Here is a 20,762-nt window from a genome sequence, read left to right as displayed (position 1 = left end):
ATTTCAGAAGGTGGAAGACCTGGATGCTTCATACTTTGTATATAGATGTTACAAACTTTCCGTCAGTCACATGTCAAATGTCCTTGACCTAAATTTTATGGTTCAGTGACTTGAGAAAAAAGTTATTTTGATTTTTTGTAATGTTAAATTAACTCTTATTATAAGTAATAGGATAAATATATTTGTATTGTGCATACCTTGGAAGGTCCTCATGCCTGTCAGACAGTTTTCACTTGACCTCTACCTTATTTCATGGATCAGTGAACAAGGTTAAGTTTTGGTGGTCAAGTCCATATATCAGATACTATAAGCAATAGGTCTAGTATATTTGGTGTATGGAAGGACTGTAAGGTGTACATGTCCAACTGGCAGGTGTCATCTGACCTTGACCTCATTTTCATGGTTCAGTGGTTATAGTTAAGTTTTTGTGTTTTGGTCTGTTTTTCTTATACAAAGTGCAATAGGTCTACTATATTTGGTGTAAGGAATTATTGTTAGGTGTACATGTTTAGCTGACAGGTGTCATCTGACCTTGACCTCATTTACATGGTTCAGTGGTCAAAGTTAAGTTTTTGAGTTTTGGTCTATTTTTCGAATACTATATATGTTTGGTGTATGGAAATATTTAATGATCTATATGTCAGTCACGCAGGTTTTTTTTACCTTGACATCATTTTCACGGTTCCATGCTAAGTGTTAAGTATTTGTGCTTTAGTATTATTTTTTTTTTTTTAAATTTATATCAATAGGTCGACTATATTAGTTGTATGGAAGAATTGTCAGCTGTACATGTCTGCCTGGCATGGTTCATCTGACCTTGACCTCATTTTCATGGTTCATTGATCAATGTTTAGTTTTCTTGGTTAATGTTGAGTTTATGTGACAGTTGTAATAAAGGTTTATATTTAGCACTATCAACATTATATCAATGATTAGGAAAGAAGGCGAGACATTTTAGCGTGTGCACTCTTGTTGTAATTAGATGTGTATACTATTCATAACAGCTAAACTGTATTTGGTGTATATAATGACAGTAACAGTGGCAGATCCAGAAATTTTCATAAGGGGGATGGGATGGGGTGGGGCAGCTCCAGTCATGCTTCAATGATTCTGTTATATATTCAACCAATTTTTTGCCACAAAAGGGGGGCAGGATCCCAGGTCCCCCTGAATCCACCTTTGAGTCAACTCTACATTACTTTTGTCTTTCTTACATAGTTTATTCACCCTTGACCTCAGTTACATGGGTCATTGTTTATATTGAGTTTTTGTTTTACTATACAAATACCTGTATAAAAATATAAAATTCGTTCATAGTTAAGACATTACACAGCCAAGACATTCCCGTGTGTAACCTTATGTTAAAATTATGCTTAAAAATCTTCAAAATGAGACGATTGTCATTAATGTTTATAAATGTAACAAATTTGATAAATTCTATTTCAGTGAGTGTTCCAACAACAACATATACACCTGTATCTGGTAAGTTGTTTTTTCTTTTCTTTAAATACATCTTAACAAAGTATTTATGTTTAACTCAAATGCTAATGGCTCCTTTGTTATATTGAAATTTAATTTGCTGAACGCAAGTCGATATCAGGTAATAATCCAGTTCTCACTTGTTATGAACTTATAAGTAGTAGCACTTATCTCATTAAATAATTTTTAGTTTTTAAAAAATATTTGAAATTGTAAGATGGAACATGAGTTTTGTTTGATGTAAGTAATCACTTGTTCTCATCTAAAAAAAGCTTGATTGATCTGGGGAATAGCATTCCTTATGTGATGTTAATTTATATCCTTTGTCAAAGTAAGACGTAAGCTTTCTTGTGGTTTTCTAATGCCTGTATATCTTTGTCACGCGCAGTCTTTTGAATTAAAAGTATTTCTATAATATCATATTATGTCAGAACAAACCAGATACTAATATTTTGATATTTATAAATCTTTTTTTATAGGTGAATTAAAAGTAGAAGTAATCCTGACTATAAATGTAACACCCAATGATGAAATAAACGATGAAAATTCTGCGTACTATCAAGAATTATTCAATGAGACTTTTATAGTGGTAATCTTATAAACTAGTGCCCATGAATGTTGCATTTTTGTTTAAATGGGAAAATGGGATTGTTTACATCGGTATAATCTTAAGTTATGTCTAAAAAGACCAATCCAAAACGGTAAAGGGAAATTAGAAAAATCAGAACTCAAAGACGACTACACCAATTAAGCGTAAAATGAATGATGGAACAATAAGAATTCAACAAACAAGATCTGTGTATTTACATTGAACAACAAGAATCACACTTCCAATAATCAGTGGAATGAAAAGACATAGCAACATTAAATGCATAAATCTGATTTTCAGTTTAATTATTAACATATGCAGTTTCTACATTTCCCTTTTGAAATAAACATGTTTCAAATAAATACTCTATTATTATGTGAAAATAATTTGAAATTATCTTCACACCATTCAGAATAAAACTCACAAACAATTTTTATGTAAAAATAACATTAGCCACATAAACATAAATTATGGTGAACATTTTGACGACCTTGAAATTACTGTCTAGACACATATGATACCAAATCATCTTGAAATAGAAATAACAAGGATCTCAACAATTTTTATGAATTAAAATTGTAATATTGTAATTAATAAGCATAATTGAACTTTTTTCAGTGTGTAAAAACATTTTTATTTTTGTTTATTTTTCAGTTGACAAATTACTACTCTAATTCAGCTGCAACAAAAGACAATTTCATTAAAATTGTCGTGTATAGAATAAGGTAGGAAAACTACACATATACACATGAACTTTATATTCCCTTTCCCATTAATTTGCAATTATGAGAAAGATACCAAAAACAAATGTCTTTATCAAGCACAATATATGAAAAAAATAAATGACAATAGGAATCCTCAAGTAATCACGTGCGAGAAAGGTCCCGGGGTCTTCTTTTATTGCATAGCATTAGTTCAGAAATGAAACGAACTTCCTATCTTTGTATATTTTGAATTTTCTTTTTATCTTGTTTGATAAAAGTCTGTTCAGATGGGTGAATAAACAATGTAAATACATCTTTACCAAGAATTCAACAAATTTGTTGTTTCAATTCAGTGGTGTTTGCTAAATTTATAAAAGAAAAATATGTACTTGTTCTTTGGATCGGTGTGGTTCTTAGATTGTAGTCATCTCATCAACCATGTCATTCCCCTTAGCAGATGCTAAATAAATTATAAATTATATAAAGTTGTGTAAATTGACATGGGTGAGAACATAACCACACCACTACAGCAGAGACTAAGAATCAAATTCTTTCTGCATTTTATCTTTGAAACAGGGTTTCTTCCTTTATTTTAATTGGAGCATAAAATAGTCTTACATTTTATTTCAGTTCATTCATATCTTGAATTGATAAGGAATTTTATAAAAATGGCGGAAACCATGTTGGATGAACCTGTTTTAATGGCTAACAAAATCTCCCCCTTTATGACAATGTTAATAAATATCACTACAATGATAACGCATGTAAGAACATTCATAACAGAGAAATCCACAAACCAATAATATATTAGTGGACACATAATACAAATAACAGAAAGGATTTCTTTTTGCAGTTGTTCCAAACATTAATGTCTTGCAGTTAAAAGTAATTTATTGTTTCATGATTTATATTTTCTGGAACCACCCTTTGAAATAAACTATAAGTTAATGGTCGTATCCTGGATGCACTCTGAAGTTATTTTGCTACTAAAAGATTTGGAGCTCTGTAAGTAAAGAAGATGGATAACAAACTGTCTAGGTCTTCATAATCTAAATGTTTGACTGAATATAAAAAGTTTTTAAAATATTTAAAAAAAAATCTTGTACAGACAATTTAAGAACTGTTTATAGGATATAATTTATGATTAATTTAGAATAATGCCATAGTTGTCCTCCCATCGAGTTGATCATACAATTGTGAACAGGGTTATCATATCATTTTATTTGTACGTCCTTGCTAGTAGATTAACCTCTTTATACCTCATAAATGCTACACCATGTTTCCTAATTTTCTGTATAAGTATGGAAGTTCTTGAAATTTGATCTTTAAGAATTATATTTAAAAATATTTCAGGAAAGGAAGTTTAGTTGTGATTCATGCAGTCATAATGAATTCAACATCTACGACTGGGCAAAATCAGGTTGCTGCTGCCACTCATAATCTTGTAAATGGTGGTGCTACACTTACAATTGATAACGAAACAGCTGGTGCCAGTACGGTTGAAATTCTTGCACCAGGAGGACATGGTACTTCATAACTCATGCTACTTTTATTTTCTTTATTCCAAGTCTAAGTTATTCTTTTAGATAAGATGATTAGATCAATTCTTCCTTTAATTTCCTTTTATCAATTTAATTATAGAAATTAAGTGAATAAAGCAAATTGACACAATATGACTTGAAATTCTTTATTTCTTTGTTAGGTATAAATTATATCTGCGTGATAGCTATCTTTATATCAATATAAAATAGACCTGAAAGACCTTATTTGTTTTGATGAATGTATATTAATATTTTGGAATTGATCTTACAGCTACAGTTACAACATCTACAACTCTTTGTGGCATATTCAATACAATGAACACATGTCCAACAGGTCAGGAATGTTCTATCAATGGTAATGGCGTAGCATATTGTGGGTAAGTAAACTTATAATTTATTTATAATCTTTATTTCTGCTAAATGAAAGACTTTTTTTTCTTTTATTCTTTATGGTTCTTAAATAAAAAGTATTTACTAAATATGCATGAGGAAAAAAATCTAAAGTTAATTATGTTTTTTAACATCTCTGAAATTAAAAATTTTGAATAAGGCCTCACTGGTGATCTGACTAATAGAATAAATATTCTAAATGACAGTAGAGAGTTCCATTGTAGATATTTAACAAATACACTAGTTATGAGGGTATCATTCTACTCTTTATGATATATATTTCCTAAACCTATGCTTTACACAACGCTACTGAAATGACTTATTTTATCAATTTGTAATTTCTTTTTTCTGTTTCATGAAGAATTCTTGAAATAAATGTATTCTGAGGTTCGAATTTTTTTATTGCATGTTTGATCAGTTATAATGTAGTTTTTGAGTTTTACAAATATGTACTATGAAGAAGTATTAAACACATCTTTATTTTTGTTTTTAGGCCAATTGAGAGTACAGGTAAGTTTTGATAACGGTGAATCATGCTAAAAAGTATATCTCAATAATAGGATATAAAGTAGCTGCCAATAAACATATGATAGAAGTACAGAAATTGCTAAAAACTGGAAAATTTTCTCTTTATTATTTTGATACTGACAAGTAGAATCACCAAAGAAATTGCATCACTAGCAGCAAGCTTATGCATGTGTAAAATAAGAGTGAGAAGATTAGCAAGGTGGCATTCAAAAATCTTTAGTGATATTGATACCAAACAGACATATAAAGAAAGAGAAACAAGTTATAAAAACAATTCATCTTATAGTCTGGGTCTTGACAGTAACATACATTTTAGAAAAGTTCTCAGAAAATTAATTTTGCAATTCAAATAATTGTGACGAAAAAGTTTAAGTATGTTGTTGGGTGTCTAGGTTTCACTCGTACACGGAACGACAAATGTAAAGTATACTCTTTAGCAGGGTTACCCTTGAAATCTTCTGGTAGCGTGATGAAGGGAATCCTGGTCACATAGATAAATAAATGGGTCCTGAACGAAGTCTTGTAAGTGAACATAAACACGAAGTCGAATAAAAGTTCAATACTGTAAATATGAAATCACACGACTATAACAATGTTAATAGTATAACACAATGTACATCTAACTTCAGGCTCAACAATACGGCTCTCTTCTTTTCTTAATAAACGCAACTGTCCTCTCCTCATTATAAATTCTCTCTCCCCCTCTCTCACGCTCTTTCTCTCTTTAATATGACCCCTACAAGCCCGTATACAAATATAGACTACTAGGGCAACCGGGCTCCGTGTAGTCCGTGTTCCGGAAGTCCGGTGCTCCGGTGATCTGGGCTTCTAATGCTCAGTGCTCCTCACAAAAATTTACTAGGGCACCATATACAAATCATTAGGGCTCACTAGTCAAACAAAGAAATATAAATATAACTCTTAATTAATATAATCTCTGATGATCTCGATCTAACTGTATTGAATGGATATGTGTGAAAATACAGATGTATGTAAACCTGATAAAATCAGATAACACACTTGACCTAACATATAACAATGTTACATAATCTTTAATAACTATTTCGAGATGCAATTTCAAATCAATCATGAGAAACTGATCTGTTTAATTTTTCTGTTTTGTCATGACCACATTAGAAGTCATTGCTCACTTTTATAGTATGTGTTGCTCATTAGACAGCTGATGAACTGCAGATAAAAGTTGTAAGTGTCTGCTGCAAATTAGTTGTTCATCCATTGGTTTCTTTTTTACTGAGATATTATGCCTTATCATTTCATTTTACTGCTCAAATTTGTTTTCCTAACATTTTCTAGCTATTAATTGATGTTTCATCTTATTATTCGATTTCAGATAATTTCCCACTGATAGTAGGCCTTGGCGTTGGAATTCCTTTGTTTTTCATAGTTCTAGCATTGATCATAGTCCTATGTGTATATAACAGTAAACGTCATAAAAGTAACTCGTTAGACGATGATGATTTAAACAGGTAAGAATATAATAGAACTATCATGTTTAATTACTGTATATGCAGTAGTTATAGATTGTAATTACTTAAACAGAAAACAATTTACTGTTTTGACAAATCCTCGTGTTGGGTCAAAAGGATACAATTTTAATCAAATGCAGCCAAGAATACATAGTAAAAATCAGTTAAATCAATCAAAGATAACCCCTTTTATTGGTTGTCAGTCTGAACCATTTTAAGTATATTTGTAATAGCAATTTTTATATTCTGTTGATATAAGAAATGAGTTGGAAATTCTGCTAATTTGAATAATAAGTAAATGATGTATCACATATTGATAAAAACACAAAATTAGCTGCTTGCAAATTGTGCTACATTTAAATAACTTCTCTAAAATATCATATTGCATAGGGTTTTTTCTAAAAGAAAAAAAATCCAGATGAAAGTATTGAATTAAACTAAGATATCTCAAGATAAAAACACAATTTTATTGTAAACCTTCAACTGTTTGATTTCCAAATTGTACAGTTTTTTTATCCAATATTTATTTGCTTGTCTCCAATATATATATAGTCTTTTGAACATATAACTGAAAAATGGCATTTATATTTCATTTTTTTTTCCTACAGAACAATGCCTACTTATGAAGGATATTTTACTGGTTCTATACCTAGTCGATTCAATAGCTGGAATCGCCCTGGTGATAGTGCATTCCATGATCGTTGGGATGATGAGTCTGTCGATTCAGAAAGAGGAGCGTATGATAATGAGATGTTTCGTGGAAAAGATATCTATGGTAAATAAGACAATGCAAGAGTTGAACATTAGAGGTTGTTTCAATTAAAGCAAATAATGATATAAAAAAAAATTAAAATAATTGTTTACAAGTGTAATAAGAAAATAGGATTTTGAAAAGTTTAAAGAATGTGTCATATTTCAGCATTCAGCAATTTTTTTATAAGTATAATAACAAATTATAACGTGAGTTTTGGCAGTCATGTTATAAGAAATATCAGCAAAACACTAGTAACCCTGTATCATACATAAAAAACCACCAGTAGCCAACAATTTATATTTATCACTGATTTTTGATCACATTCTTGATTTTAGTCCATTTAATGAAAGTTATTCCAAATTGAAGTATGTGCACAAATATCTTATAATGTTACTGTGTACATTTACAAACGAAACACAAGTTTAAACCCAAGATACATGAGTGGATCAAATAAAAAATGATAAACATAAAAGCAAAAGTTATGTCCAACATTAAGCCTGTGTGACAGAGTTGCAATCTCAGTTAAAGAAGAATTTCAAAAGTTCATGAACTAAACATTTACTGACAAAATATATTATTTAAAGCATGCCAGTATAGAAGTACTAATGGGATTGTATTCTTAAAGAGTGACCATGATAGTTGTAAACCTGTATGATAAAACAAGGTGTTCTGTGCAAATAACACAAATTTTTTATAAACCTTCATCAGATGTACAATTTGAGAAGTCACAAAAAAAATACAAGATTATGTATAATAGAAAAACAAGGGATATGGAGTATTCATCCATGAAACAAAATTAGTTCATGTCCAACAATAAAAGAAAAAAAGAAACATGCATACAAAAAGTAACAGAACAGCCCTTTTATTGCATGTACATCTTAAACACAGTGTCAAGATGCAATTATTTCATGAAGAAATCTTGATTTTAAGACAAGGTCATATCTCATACATACTTGACGTTATGGAAGTTCTTTTAAAACAACATGTCAAAACCATTGAACAGCATTAAAACCAACTTGTAGCATAGTCCTCTTTGTTCCTGCTAAGCAGAAAAGATAACGATTATTTTTAGAACAAACATAGAATGTATATCTAATGAATTTATCGAGCACTTATGAGTAACATGTGCAAATACATTTTCCGATAAAGATAAACTTCTTGAATGTAGGAAAATAATAACTATCAAGGTGAGGCACATATGAACTTTATGCTCTGTAAATAAATGTAATTCACAAGCTTGAGAAATTTAAACTGTTTAATATATTTACTTTTTCTTTTAATAGTGTATGATAACAATAAAGGAGGAAAACCTGCTTCATTTTCATGGGATTTTATGTTCAAAGGTTTACCGGGTAATGGTCAGGTAAGCATACACTACAAACCATTAAAAGTCTGAAATGGCCTATATCTGTACTTAACTGTACTGATTTTTACTCGACCAGTCTGAATTCGTCTGAGATTTACTTGATAATACTCGACTGTAGTCTGAACCACACTTAACAGTCTGAATGTGCACTTGACCAGTTCTTAACTGTTTTATACGAGTCTGAACCGTACTCGACCTAGTCTGAACCGTACTCTACCTAGTCTAAACCGTACTTGACCCAGTCTGAACCATACTCAGCCTAGTCTAAACCATACTCGACCAAGTCTTAACCAAACTAGACCTATTCTTTGTATCTACCAACTGAATTTTATCAATTTAGGATTTTTTTTAATAAAAATGAAATTTGAACAACAACTTGAAATTAAAAATGTACAGTATTGAAATTAAAATTTCACAATAATCAATCATAATATAACTTCAACTCAATATTAATCAACACTTACATAATAATATATATCAACTTTTAAAATATAATGAAAACAAGCTGATCAAATAGTCTAAAAAAATGAATTGTGATTAATATTTTTAATATTATTCAAAATTTTATGAATATTTCGGAAGTATTTTATGATAACTGGACTATTTTCACCATTAACTTAAGCCTAGTATAGATTTATGGTGTCAGTTGAGTTCATCAGGTAATAATGCAGTGAATGTTTTTTTTTAAAGATATATATATAATAGAATATAAAACAACTAATAAATTTTAAAACAATGAGAGCCTAATTGTTTTGTTTTCATCCTTGATAACCTTTTTAAAAAAGGAAATGTATTCCAAAGTAACAGTAAAAAAACATTTTCAATTAATTTAAGCATTTTTTTGTCAAATTAACATGGCATACATAAAGCACTTTAATATGTTCTAATTACCTCAGTACATGTGTGTTTTACAGGTAAAAAGAAAGCCCTATTTTCTTAAATTCGTGTATTACTTATCTAGTACATACATGTATATTCGAAAGGCCTTCTTATTTTCTTTAAACAGGATGTTGCTATTTTAAATCAATGTTATTTAAAATTTAATACCTCTGACCAGGTGTAACAACCTGGATACATTGACATAAAATATGAAATGATAAGGAACATCAAAATTAATTGACCAACTGGTCATTTCCGCTTGACATATTGACGATTACAGTTATTTAAAAATGTTATCACACATTTGTATTTAATTGAACAATAATTATAGTAAATTTCTTGTTCTTCGCAAATAATAGTTTAAGTATGTTTATTCAAATAAATGTAATTTAATCCTCACCAAAATCAAACAGTTTTCTCATCTTAGACAGACTGACTCGTAAAATTAACCAAAACTGACAATATTTACCCTTTAACTGTTTAACAACTATCTTATTCTATATAGTAGTAATTCAGTTATATTTTTATGCCATAATTGACCATATAATACAATTGACAGAAAAAAATTTACCAGCCTGACGGCCATGACCTCTTTTTATTTAAAATATTGAATAGTAAACAAAATTCAGTAGTTTTCATACATCAGACTAACTCATAATATATGATTATTTGTTCGCAACAACCAAAACTGACCATATAAGCAATTTATCATGTAAATCTATATAGCCCGCATAGTAAATGAGCTATATTTTGATATAAAGATTGATTGTTTAATAAAAAAGGAAGCAATATTTGAATATTATGACATAAAAATTTTGTTTGCATCAATTTAGAGTGCCAGCATGTTCTTTTTTATTCAAAATATTGAATCGCAAACATAATTCAATAGTTTTCTTACCTCAGACTGACTGATATAATAAAGTTATTTGTCAGCAACAACCAAAACTGACCATTTATTTGAATATTATGACTAAAAAAATTTGTTCGCATCAATTAAGAGTGCCAGCAAGTCCTTTTTTTATTCAAAATATTGAATTGTAAACAAAATTCATTAGTTTTCATATCTCTGACTGACTCATATAATAAAATTATTTGTCCGCAACAACCAAAACTGACCATATAAGCATTTCATTATGTTCATCTATATCAGTCAGGGGCATTACTTAAACAAGTAACAATTAAAATTACCTATACAAGTAATGTTGAAAACGAGGCTAATTTAAATATAACTTATATAAGTTATTTTTCTGAATATTATTTTTATAGGTGTCCAAGAATACAGATTTTACTAGCTTTAAATAATTTTCACCGTTTTCTGGTTATTTTTCCCTTGATATATAAAAACTAATTCTTCAGAAACACTAATTAACTTTCCGACGCACTTATCTTTCATACCGACGCTTCTGGGTCAAAGATTGGTCTCTTGGGACTATTAAATTGTCATTTTCCTCTAAAATCTTGAAGGTAGACTGATATAAATAGATAGATACTTGTGAATTTATTAAGACCTGAAGTTATTTATAATTTGTAACCTAAATCAATTACATATGTGCCTTAAATAAGTGTAATTGCTACTTTTTTCAAAAATGTTTAAAATAACGTATTCAAGTAATATTTTTGTCATTATTTTCAAAGTAGCCCTTTATCTCTATACTCCTCTCAAATCTGATAAATTCTTTATTTTATGATATAAAATGTTGTTTAAAATCATGAAAACTACATTTAGTCTATGTTTCTATTGAAAATTAAAATAACTCTATTAAGTAATTTTATTATTTTTAAAATAAAAAATTACTTACATAAGTAATTAAAAAAAATAACTTGTTTAATTAACGCCCCTGACTGTATATAGCCGCATAGTAAATGAGTTATATTTTCATGTAAGGATTGATTGTATAATAAAAAAAGTAGCAATATTTGAATATTATGACTAAAAAATTTTGTTCGCATCAATTAAAAGTGCCAGCATGTCCTTTTTTTATTCAAAATATTCAATCGTAAACAAAATTCATTAATTTTCATATCTCAGACTGACTCATATAATAAAATAATTTGTCCCCAACAACCAAAACTGACCATATAAGCATTTTATTATGTAAATCTATATAGCCACATAGTAGATGAGTTATATTTTCATGTAAGGATTGATTGTATAATAGAATAGGTAGCAATATTTGAATTGTATGACTAAAAAATTTTGTTCGCATCTATTTAGAGTGCCAGCATGTCCTTTTTTTCTTCAAAATATTAAATCATAAACAAAATTCAGTAGTTTTCATACCTCAGACTGACTGATATAATAAAATTATTTGTCCGCAACAACCAAAACTGACCATATAAGCATTTTATTATGTAAATCTATATAGCCGCATAGTAAATGAGTTATATTTTCATGTAAGGATTGATTGTATAATAAAATAGGTAGTAATATTTGAATATTATGACTAAAAAATTTTGTTCGCATCAATTTAGAGTGTCAGCATGTCCTTTTTTTCTTCAAAATATTGAATCGTAAACAAAATTCAATAGTTTTCATATCTTAGACTGACTCATATAATAAAATTATTTGTCTGCAACAACCAAAACTGACCATTTAAGCATTTTATCATGTAAATCTATACAGCCTCATAGTAAATGAGTTATATTTTCATGTAAGGATTGATTGTATAATAAAATAGGTAGCAATATTTGATTATTATGACTGAAAAATTTTGTTCGCATCAATTTAGAGTGCCAGCATGTCCTTTTTTTTATTCAAAATATTAAATCATAAACAAAATTCAATAGTTTTCATATCTTAGACTGACTCATATAATAAAATTATTTGTCCGCAACAACCAAAACTGACCATTTAAGCATTTTATCATGTAAATCTATACAGCCTCATAGTAAATGAGTTATATTTTCATGTAAGGATTGATTGTATAATAAAATAGGTAGCAATATTTGAATATTATGACTAAAAAATTTGTTCGCATCAATTTAGAGTGCCAGCATGTCTTTTTTTTCTTCAAAATATTGAATTGTAAACAAAATTCAGTAGTTTTCATACCTCCTGCAGACTGACTAATATAATAAAATTATTTGTCCGCAACAACCAAAACTGACCATATCAGCATTTTATTATGTAAATCTATATAGCCGCATAGTAAATGAGTTATATTTTCATGTAAGGATTGATTGTATAATAGAATAGGTAGCAATATTTGAATATTATGACTAAAAAATTTTTGTTTGCATCAATTAAGAGAGCCAGCATGTCCTTTTTTTTGTTCAAAATATTGAATCGTAAACAAAGTTTAATAGTTTGCATATCTTAGACTGACTCATATAAAAAAAATATTTGTCCGCAACAACCAAAACTGACCATATAAGCATTTTATTATGTAAATCTATATAGCCTCATTGTAAATGAGTTATATTTTCATGTAAGGATTGACTGTATAATAAAATAGGTAGCAATATTTGAATATTATGACTAAAAAATTTTGTTCTCATCAATTAAGAGTGCCAGCATGTCCTTTTTTTATTCAAAATATTCAATCGTAAACAAAATTCAATAGTTTTCATATCTTAGACTGACTCATTTAACAAAATTATTTGTCCGCAACAACCAAAACTGACCATATAAACATTTTATCATGTAAATCTATACAGCCTCATAGTAAATGAGTTATATTTTCGTGTAAGGATTGATTGTATAATAAAATGGGTAGCAATATTTGAATATTATGACTAAAAAATTTGTTCGCATCAATTTAGAGTGCCAGCATGTCTTTTTTTTCTTCAAAATATTGAATTGTAAACAAAATTCAGTAGTTTTCATACCTCATGCAGACTGACTAATATAATAAAATTATTTGTCCGCAATAACCAAAACTGACCATATCAGCATTTTATCATGTAAATCTATACAGCCGCATAGTAAATGAGTTATATTTTCATGTAAGGATTGACTGTATAATAAAATAGGTAGCAATATTTGAATATTATGACTAAACAATTTTGTTCTCATCAATTAAGAGTGCCAGCATGTCCTTTTTTTATTCAAAATATTCAATCGTAAACAAAATTCAATAGTTTTCATATCTTAGACTGACTCATTTAACAAAATTATTTGTCCGCAACAACCAAAACTGACCATATAAACATTTTATCATGTAAATCTATACAGCCTCATAGTAAATGAGTTATATTTTCATGTAAGGATTGATTGTATAATAAAATAGGTAGCAATATTTGAATATTATGACTAAAAAATTTGTTCGCATCAATTTAGAGTGCCAGCATGTCTTTTTTTTCTTCAAAATATTGAATTGTAAACAAAATTCAGTAGTTTTCATACCTCCTGCAGACTGACTAATATAATAAAATTATTTGTCCGCAACAACCAAAACTGACCATATCAGCATTTTATTATGTAAATCTATATAGCCGCATAGTAAATGAGTTATATTTTCATGTAAGGATTGATTGTATAATAGAATAGGTAGCAATATTTGAATATTATGACTAAAAAATTTTTGTTTGCATCAATTAAGAGAGCCAGCATGTCCTTTTTTTTTGTTCAAAATATTGAATCGTAAACAAAGTTTAATAGTTTGCATATCTTAGACTGACTCATATAAAAAAAATATTTGTCCGCAACAACCAAAACTGACCATATAAGCATTTTATTATGTAAATCTATATAGCCTCATTGTAAATGAGTTATATTTTCATGTAAGGATTGACTGTATAATAAAATAGGTAGCAATATTTGAATATTATGACTAAAAAATTTTGTTCTCATCAATTAAGAGTGCCAGCATGTCCTTTTTTTATTCAAAATATTCAATCGTAAACAAAATTCAATAGTTTTCATATCTTAGACTGACTCATTTAACAAAATTATTTGTCCGCAACAACCAAAACTGACCATATAAACATTTTATCATGTAAATCTATACAGCCTCATAGTAAATGAGTTATATTTTCGTGTAAGGATTGATTGTATAATAAAATGGGTAGCAATATTTGAATATTATGACTAAAAAATTTGTTCGCATCAATTTAGAGTGCCAGCATGTCTTTTTTTTCTTCAAAATATTGAATTGTAAACAAAATTCAGTAGTTTTCATACCTCATGCAGACTGACTAATATAATAAAATTATTTGTCCGCAATAACCAAAACTGACCATATCAGCATTTTATCATGTAAATCTATACAGCCGCATAGTAAATGAGTTATATTTTCATGTAAGGATTGACTGTATAATAAAATAGGTAGCAATATTTGAATATTATGACTAAACAATTTTGTTCTCATCAATTAAGAGTGCCAGCATGTCCTTTTTTTATTCAAAATATTCAATCGTAAACAAAATTCAATAGTTTTCATATCTTAGACTGACTCATTTAACAAAATTATTTGTCCGCAACAACCAAAACTGACCATATAAACATTTTATCATGTAAATCTATACAGCCTCATAGTAAATGAGTTATATTTTCGTGTAAGGATTGATTGTATAATAAAATGGGTAGCAATATTTGAATATTATGACTAAAAAATTTGTTCGCATCAATTTAGAGTGCCAGCATGTCTTTTTTTTCTTCAAAATATTGAATTGTAAACAAAATTCAGTAGTTTTCATACCTCATGCAGACTGACTAATATAATAAAATTATTTGTCCGCAATAACCAAAACTGACCATATAAGCATTTTATTATGTAAATCTATATAGCCGCATAGTAAATGAGTTATATTTTCATGTAAGGATTGATTGTATAATAGAATAGGTAGCAATATTTGAATTTTATGACTAAACAATTTTGTTCGCATCTATTTAGAGTGCCAGCATGTCCTTTTTTTCTTCAAAATATTAAATCATAAACAAAATTCAGTAGTTTTCATACCTCAGACTGACTGATATAATAAAATTATTTGTCCGCAACAACCAAAACTGACCATATAAGCATTTTATTATGTAAATCTATATAGCCGCATAGTAAATGAGTTATATTTTCATGTAAGGATTGATTGTATAATAAAATAGGTAGTAATATTTGAATATTATGACTAAAAAATTTTGTTCGCATCAATTTAGAGTGTCAGCATGTCCTTTTTTTCTTCAAAATATTGAATCGTAAACAAAATTCAATAGTTTTCATATCTTAGACTGACTCATATAATAAAATTATTTGTCTGCAACAACCAAAACTGACCATTTAAGCATTTTATCATGTAAATCTATACAGCCTCATAGTAAATGAGTTATATTTTCATGTAAGGATTGATTGTATAATAAAATAGGTAGCAATATTTGATTATTATGACTGAAAAATTTTGTTCGCATCAATTTAGAGTGCCAGCATGTCCTTTTTTTTATTCAAAATATTAAATCATAAACAAAATTCAATAGTTTTCATATCTTAGACTGACTCATATAATAAAATTATTTGTCCGCAACAACCAAAACTGAACATTTAAGCATTTTATCATGTAAATCTATACAGCCTCATAGTAAATGAGTTATATTTTCATGTAAGGATTGATTGTATAATAGAATAGGTAGCAATATTTGAATATTATGACTAAAAAATTTTGTTTGCATCAATTAAGAGAGCCAGCATGTCCTTTTTTTATTCAAAATATTGAATCGTAAACAAAGTTTAATAGTTTGCATATCTTAGACTGACTCATATAAAAAAAATATTTGTCCGCAACAACCAAAACTGACCATATCAGCATTTTATTATGTAAATCTATATAGCCGCATAGTAAATGAGTTATATTTTCATGTAAGGATTGACTGTATAATAAAATAGGTAGCAATATTTGAATATTATGACTAAAAAATTTTGTTCTCATCAATTAAGAGTGCCAGCATGTCCTTTTTTTATTCAAAATATTCAATCGTAAACAAAATTCAATAGTTTTCATATCTTAGACTGACTCATTTAACAAAATTATTTGTCCGCAACAACCAAAACTGACCATATAAACATTTTATCATGTAAATCTATACAGCCTCATAGTAAATGAGTTATATTTTCGTGTAAGGATTGATTGTATAATAAAATGGGTAGCAATATTTGAATATTATGACTAAAAAATTTGTTCGCATCAATTTAGAGTGCCAGCATGTCTTTTTTTTCTTCAAAATATTGAATTGTAAACAAAATTCAGTAGTTTTCATACCTCATGCAGACTGACTAATATAATAAAATTATTTGTCCGCAATAACCAAAACTGACCATATCAGCATTTTATCATGTAAATCTATACAGCCGCATAGTAAATGAGTTATATTTTCATGTAAGGATTGACTGTATAATAAAATAGGTAGCAATATTTGAATATTATGACTAAACAATTTTGTTCTCATCAATTAAGAGTGCCAGCATGTCCTTTTTTTATTCAAAATATTCAATCGTAAACAAAATTCAATAGTTTTCATATCTTAGACTGACTCATTTAACAAAATTATTTGTCCGCAACAACCAAAACTGACCATATAAACATTTTATCATGTAAATCTATACAGCCTCATAGTAAATAAGTTATCTTTTCGTGTAAGGATTGATTGTATAATAAAATGGGTAGCAATATTTGAATATTATGACTAAAAAATTTGTTCGCATCAATTTAGAGTGCCAGCATGTCTTTTTTTTCTTCAAAATATTGAATTGTAAACAAAATTCAGTAGTTTTCATACCTCATGCAGACTGACTAATATAATAAAATTATTTGTCCGCAATAACCAAAACTGACCATATAAGCATTTTATTATGTAAATCTATATAGCCGCATAGTAAATGAGTTATATTTTCATGTAAGGATTGATTGTATAATAGAATAGGTAGCAATATTTGAATTTTATGACTAAACAATTTTGTTCGCATCTATTTAGAGTGCCAGCATGTCCTTTTTTTCTTCAAAATATTAAATCATAAACAAAATTCAGTAGTTTTCATACCTCAGACTGACTGATATAATAAAATTATTTGTCCGCAACAACCAAAACTGACCATATAAGCATTTTATTATGTAAATCTATATAGCCGCATAGTAAATGAGTTATATTTTCATGTAAGGATTGATTGTATAATAAAATAGGTAGTAATATTTGAATATTATGACTAAAAAAATTTGTTCGCATCAATTTAGAGTGTCAGCATGTCCTTTTTTTCTTCAAAATATTGAATCGTAAACAAAATTCAATAGTTTTCATATCTTAGACTGACTCATATAATAAAATTATTTGTCTGCAACAACCAAAACTGACCATTTAAGCATTTTATCATGTAAATCTATACAGCCTCATAGTAAATGAGTTATATTTTCATGTAAGGATTGATTGTATAATAAAATAGGTAGCAATATTTGATTATTATGACTGAAAAATTTTGTTCGCATCAATTTAGAGTGCCAGCATGTCCTTTTTTTATTCAAAATATTAAATCATAAACAAAATTCAATAGTTTTCATATCTTAGACTGACTCATATAATAAAATTATTTGTCCGCAACAACCAAAACTGAACATTTAAGCATTTTATCATGTAAATCTATACAGCCTCATAGTAAATGAGTTATATTTTCATGTAAGGATTGATTGTATAATAGAATAGGTAGCAATATTTGAATATTATGACTAAAAAATTTTGTTTGCATCAATTAAGAGAGCCAGCATGTCCTTTTTTTATTCAAAATATTGAATCGTAAACAAAGTTTAACAGTTTGCATATCTTAGACTGACTCATATAAAAAAAATATTTGTCCGCAACAACCAAAACTGACCATATCAGCATTTTATTATGTAAATCTATATAGCCGCATAGTAAATGAGTTATATTTTCATGTAAGGATTGATTGTATAATAGAATAGGTAGCAATATTTGAATATTATGACTAAAAAATTTTGTTCGCATCAATTAAGAGAGCCAGCATGTCCTTTTTTTATTCAAAATATTGAATCGGAAACAAAGTTTAATAGTTTGCATATCTTAGACTGACTCATATAAAAAAAATATTTGTCCGCAACAACCAAAACTGACCATATTTATATAAGCATTTTATTATGTAAATCTATATAGCCTCATAGTAAATGAGTTATATTTTCATGTAAGGATTGACTGTATAATAAAATAGGTAGCAATATTTGAATATTATGACTAAAAAAATTTGTTCGCATCAATTTAGAGTGCCAGCATGTCTTTTTTTTTCTTCAAAATATTGAATTGTAAACAAAATTCAGTAGTTTTCATACCTCAGACTGACTGATACAATAAAATTATTTGTCCGCAACAACCAAAACTGACCATATAAGCATTTTATTATGTAAATATATATAGCCTCATAGTAAATGAGTTATATTTTCATGTAAGGATTGATTGTATAATAAAATAGGTAGCAATATTTGAATATTATGACTAAAAAATGTTGTTCGCATCAATTTAGAGTGCCAGCATGTCCTTTTTTTCTTCAAAATATTGAATCGTAAACAAAATTCAGTAGTTTTCATACCTCAGACTGACTCATATAATAAAATTATTTGTCCGCAACAACAAAAACTGACCATATCAGCATTTTATCATGTAAATCTATACAGCCGCATAGTAAATGGGTTATATTTTCATGTAAGGATTGATTGTATAATGAAAAAGGTAGCAATATTTGAATAGTATGACTAACAAATTTTGTTCCCATCAATTAAGAGTGCCAGCACGTCCTTTTTTTATTCAAAATATTGAATATTGAGACAAATTTCAGTAGTTTTCTAACCTCAGACTAATCGAATTATAACCATAACAGACCATATTAGCACTATATATAGCTGCATAGTAAATTAGTTATATATCCATGTAAAGATAGCAATATTTGAACATTTAAATTGACGAGATGGTACAAATGTACATACTTATATTACACTTTATTGATATCCCTTTCAATACACTGTACAATTTACGTTTTTTTTATCATTTGTCATAACAGAATCTTATCATGTTAATCCAAGGCAAACAAAGTGAATTTCGATTAAAAATAATGTATTAAATGCACCGAGTTATAGTTAGGAATTCGAAGAGACAAATTATAAATGGCGAACGAAACAACGTAAACCATGATGTTTACATCCCATCATGTAAAAATATTCTCCCTATGTCTCAGATAACCTTTCTTTCCGTATCGATATTTGCACCTGTAACTTTTGAAGAAAAAAAATATAGAAAATCTGCAAATCAGTAAAGTTAATGGACTTAATGAAAGTGATTTTGTGTAATTTAATATTTTGAATTAAAAGAGTTTTTGAATTGTTCTGGTTTGAAACACATACTTTATTATATACGTAAAATATTAAGACTAAGGGTCGTTTTTATAAAAAAAAATGTCCAAATGAACTTGAAGTTTATTTCTAAATTTACCCAATCAGTTAACGCCAAAATTAAACGTGCGTTTACTTTCAAGTGCACGTAAAAATACACTTGTAAAATCTGTAGTAAACGCCCGTTTACTTTTAAGTGCACGTAAAAATAAATTTGAAGAATTCTGAAGTAAACGCCCGTTTACTACTGACTAAACGGACACATAGTAAACGCCCGTTTACTAGGGTAGACATTAGAAATTTCCATTTCGACCACGTTAACGTAATTATAGTAAATGGGAGATTTGAAGTTAACTAACGAAATATGTGCACGCGGCGTTAACTTGCGTTTACTTTATGTAATGTTTGGTCTGCACCCAACTGTATATATTGAAAAATTACAGTCCTTTTAATGTTATAAATGCTGGGTAGTTTATTAAACACTTTCAAGAAAAACATTAGACAGTGCTATATTCATGATATTGTGGTAATTAGAATGATGGAAATAATAATTTTGATTTCATTAAACAATGGGTGCATTAGCTACAAGTCCATCTGCAAATATTTGGCCACCAGGACAAGCCATTTCACAACTGCTAAAAAAGGAGTTTTAAAATCCTTATATGCAGTCAGTACATTTACAAAATAAGCAAAATGGCAGGCAAACAATACTCCTAAAAAAGGATTACATACATTAA

At 28.3% G+C, this 20,762-nt stretch overlaps 1 protein-coding gene across 1 annotated transcript in view; it reads left to right on the top strand.

The window, feature by feature from the left end:
* Positions 1-20,762, top strand: part of LOC143062029 (uncharacterized) — a 126,463-nt gene that overhangs the window by 101,284 nt on the left and 4,417 nt on the right. The window contains exons 72-80 of the mRNA XM_076233881.1: positions 1,447-1,482; positions 1,959-2,068; positions 2,723-2,793; positions 4,126-4,298; positions 4,585-4,690; positions 5,197-5,213; positions 6,583-6,718; positions 7,327-7,493; positions 8,756-8,835. Of these exons, the coding sequence (XP_076089996.1) occupies positions 1,447-1,482; positions 1,959-2,068; positions 2,723-2,793; positions 4,126-4,298; positions 4,585-4,690; positions 5,197-5,213; positions 6,583-6,718; positions 7,327-7,493; positions 8,756-8,835 (896 nt within the window). The remainder of the gene's footprint in view (positions 1-1,446; positions 1,483-1,958; positions 2,069-2,722; positions 2,794-4,125; positions 4,299-4,584; positions 4,691-5,196; positions 5,214-6,582; positions 6,719-7,326; positions 7,494-8,755; positions 8,836-20,762) is intronic.

The sequence above is a fragment of the Mytilus galloprovincialis genome, chromosome 2 (genome assembly GCF_965363235.1).
Source record: "Mytilus galloprovincialis chromosome 2, xbMytGall1.hap1.1, whole genome shotgun sequence".
Classification (NCBI taxonomy): domain Eukaryota; kingdom Metazoa; phylum Mollusca; class Bivalvia; order Mytilida; family Mytilidae; genus Mytilus; species Mytilus galloprovincialis.
This window is presented reverse-complemented; position numbering and strand designations above follow the sequence as displayed.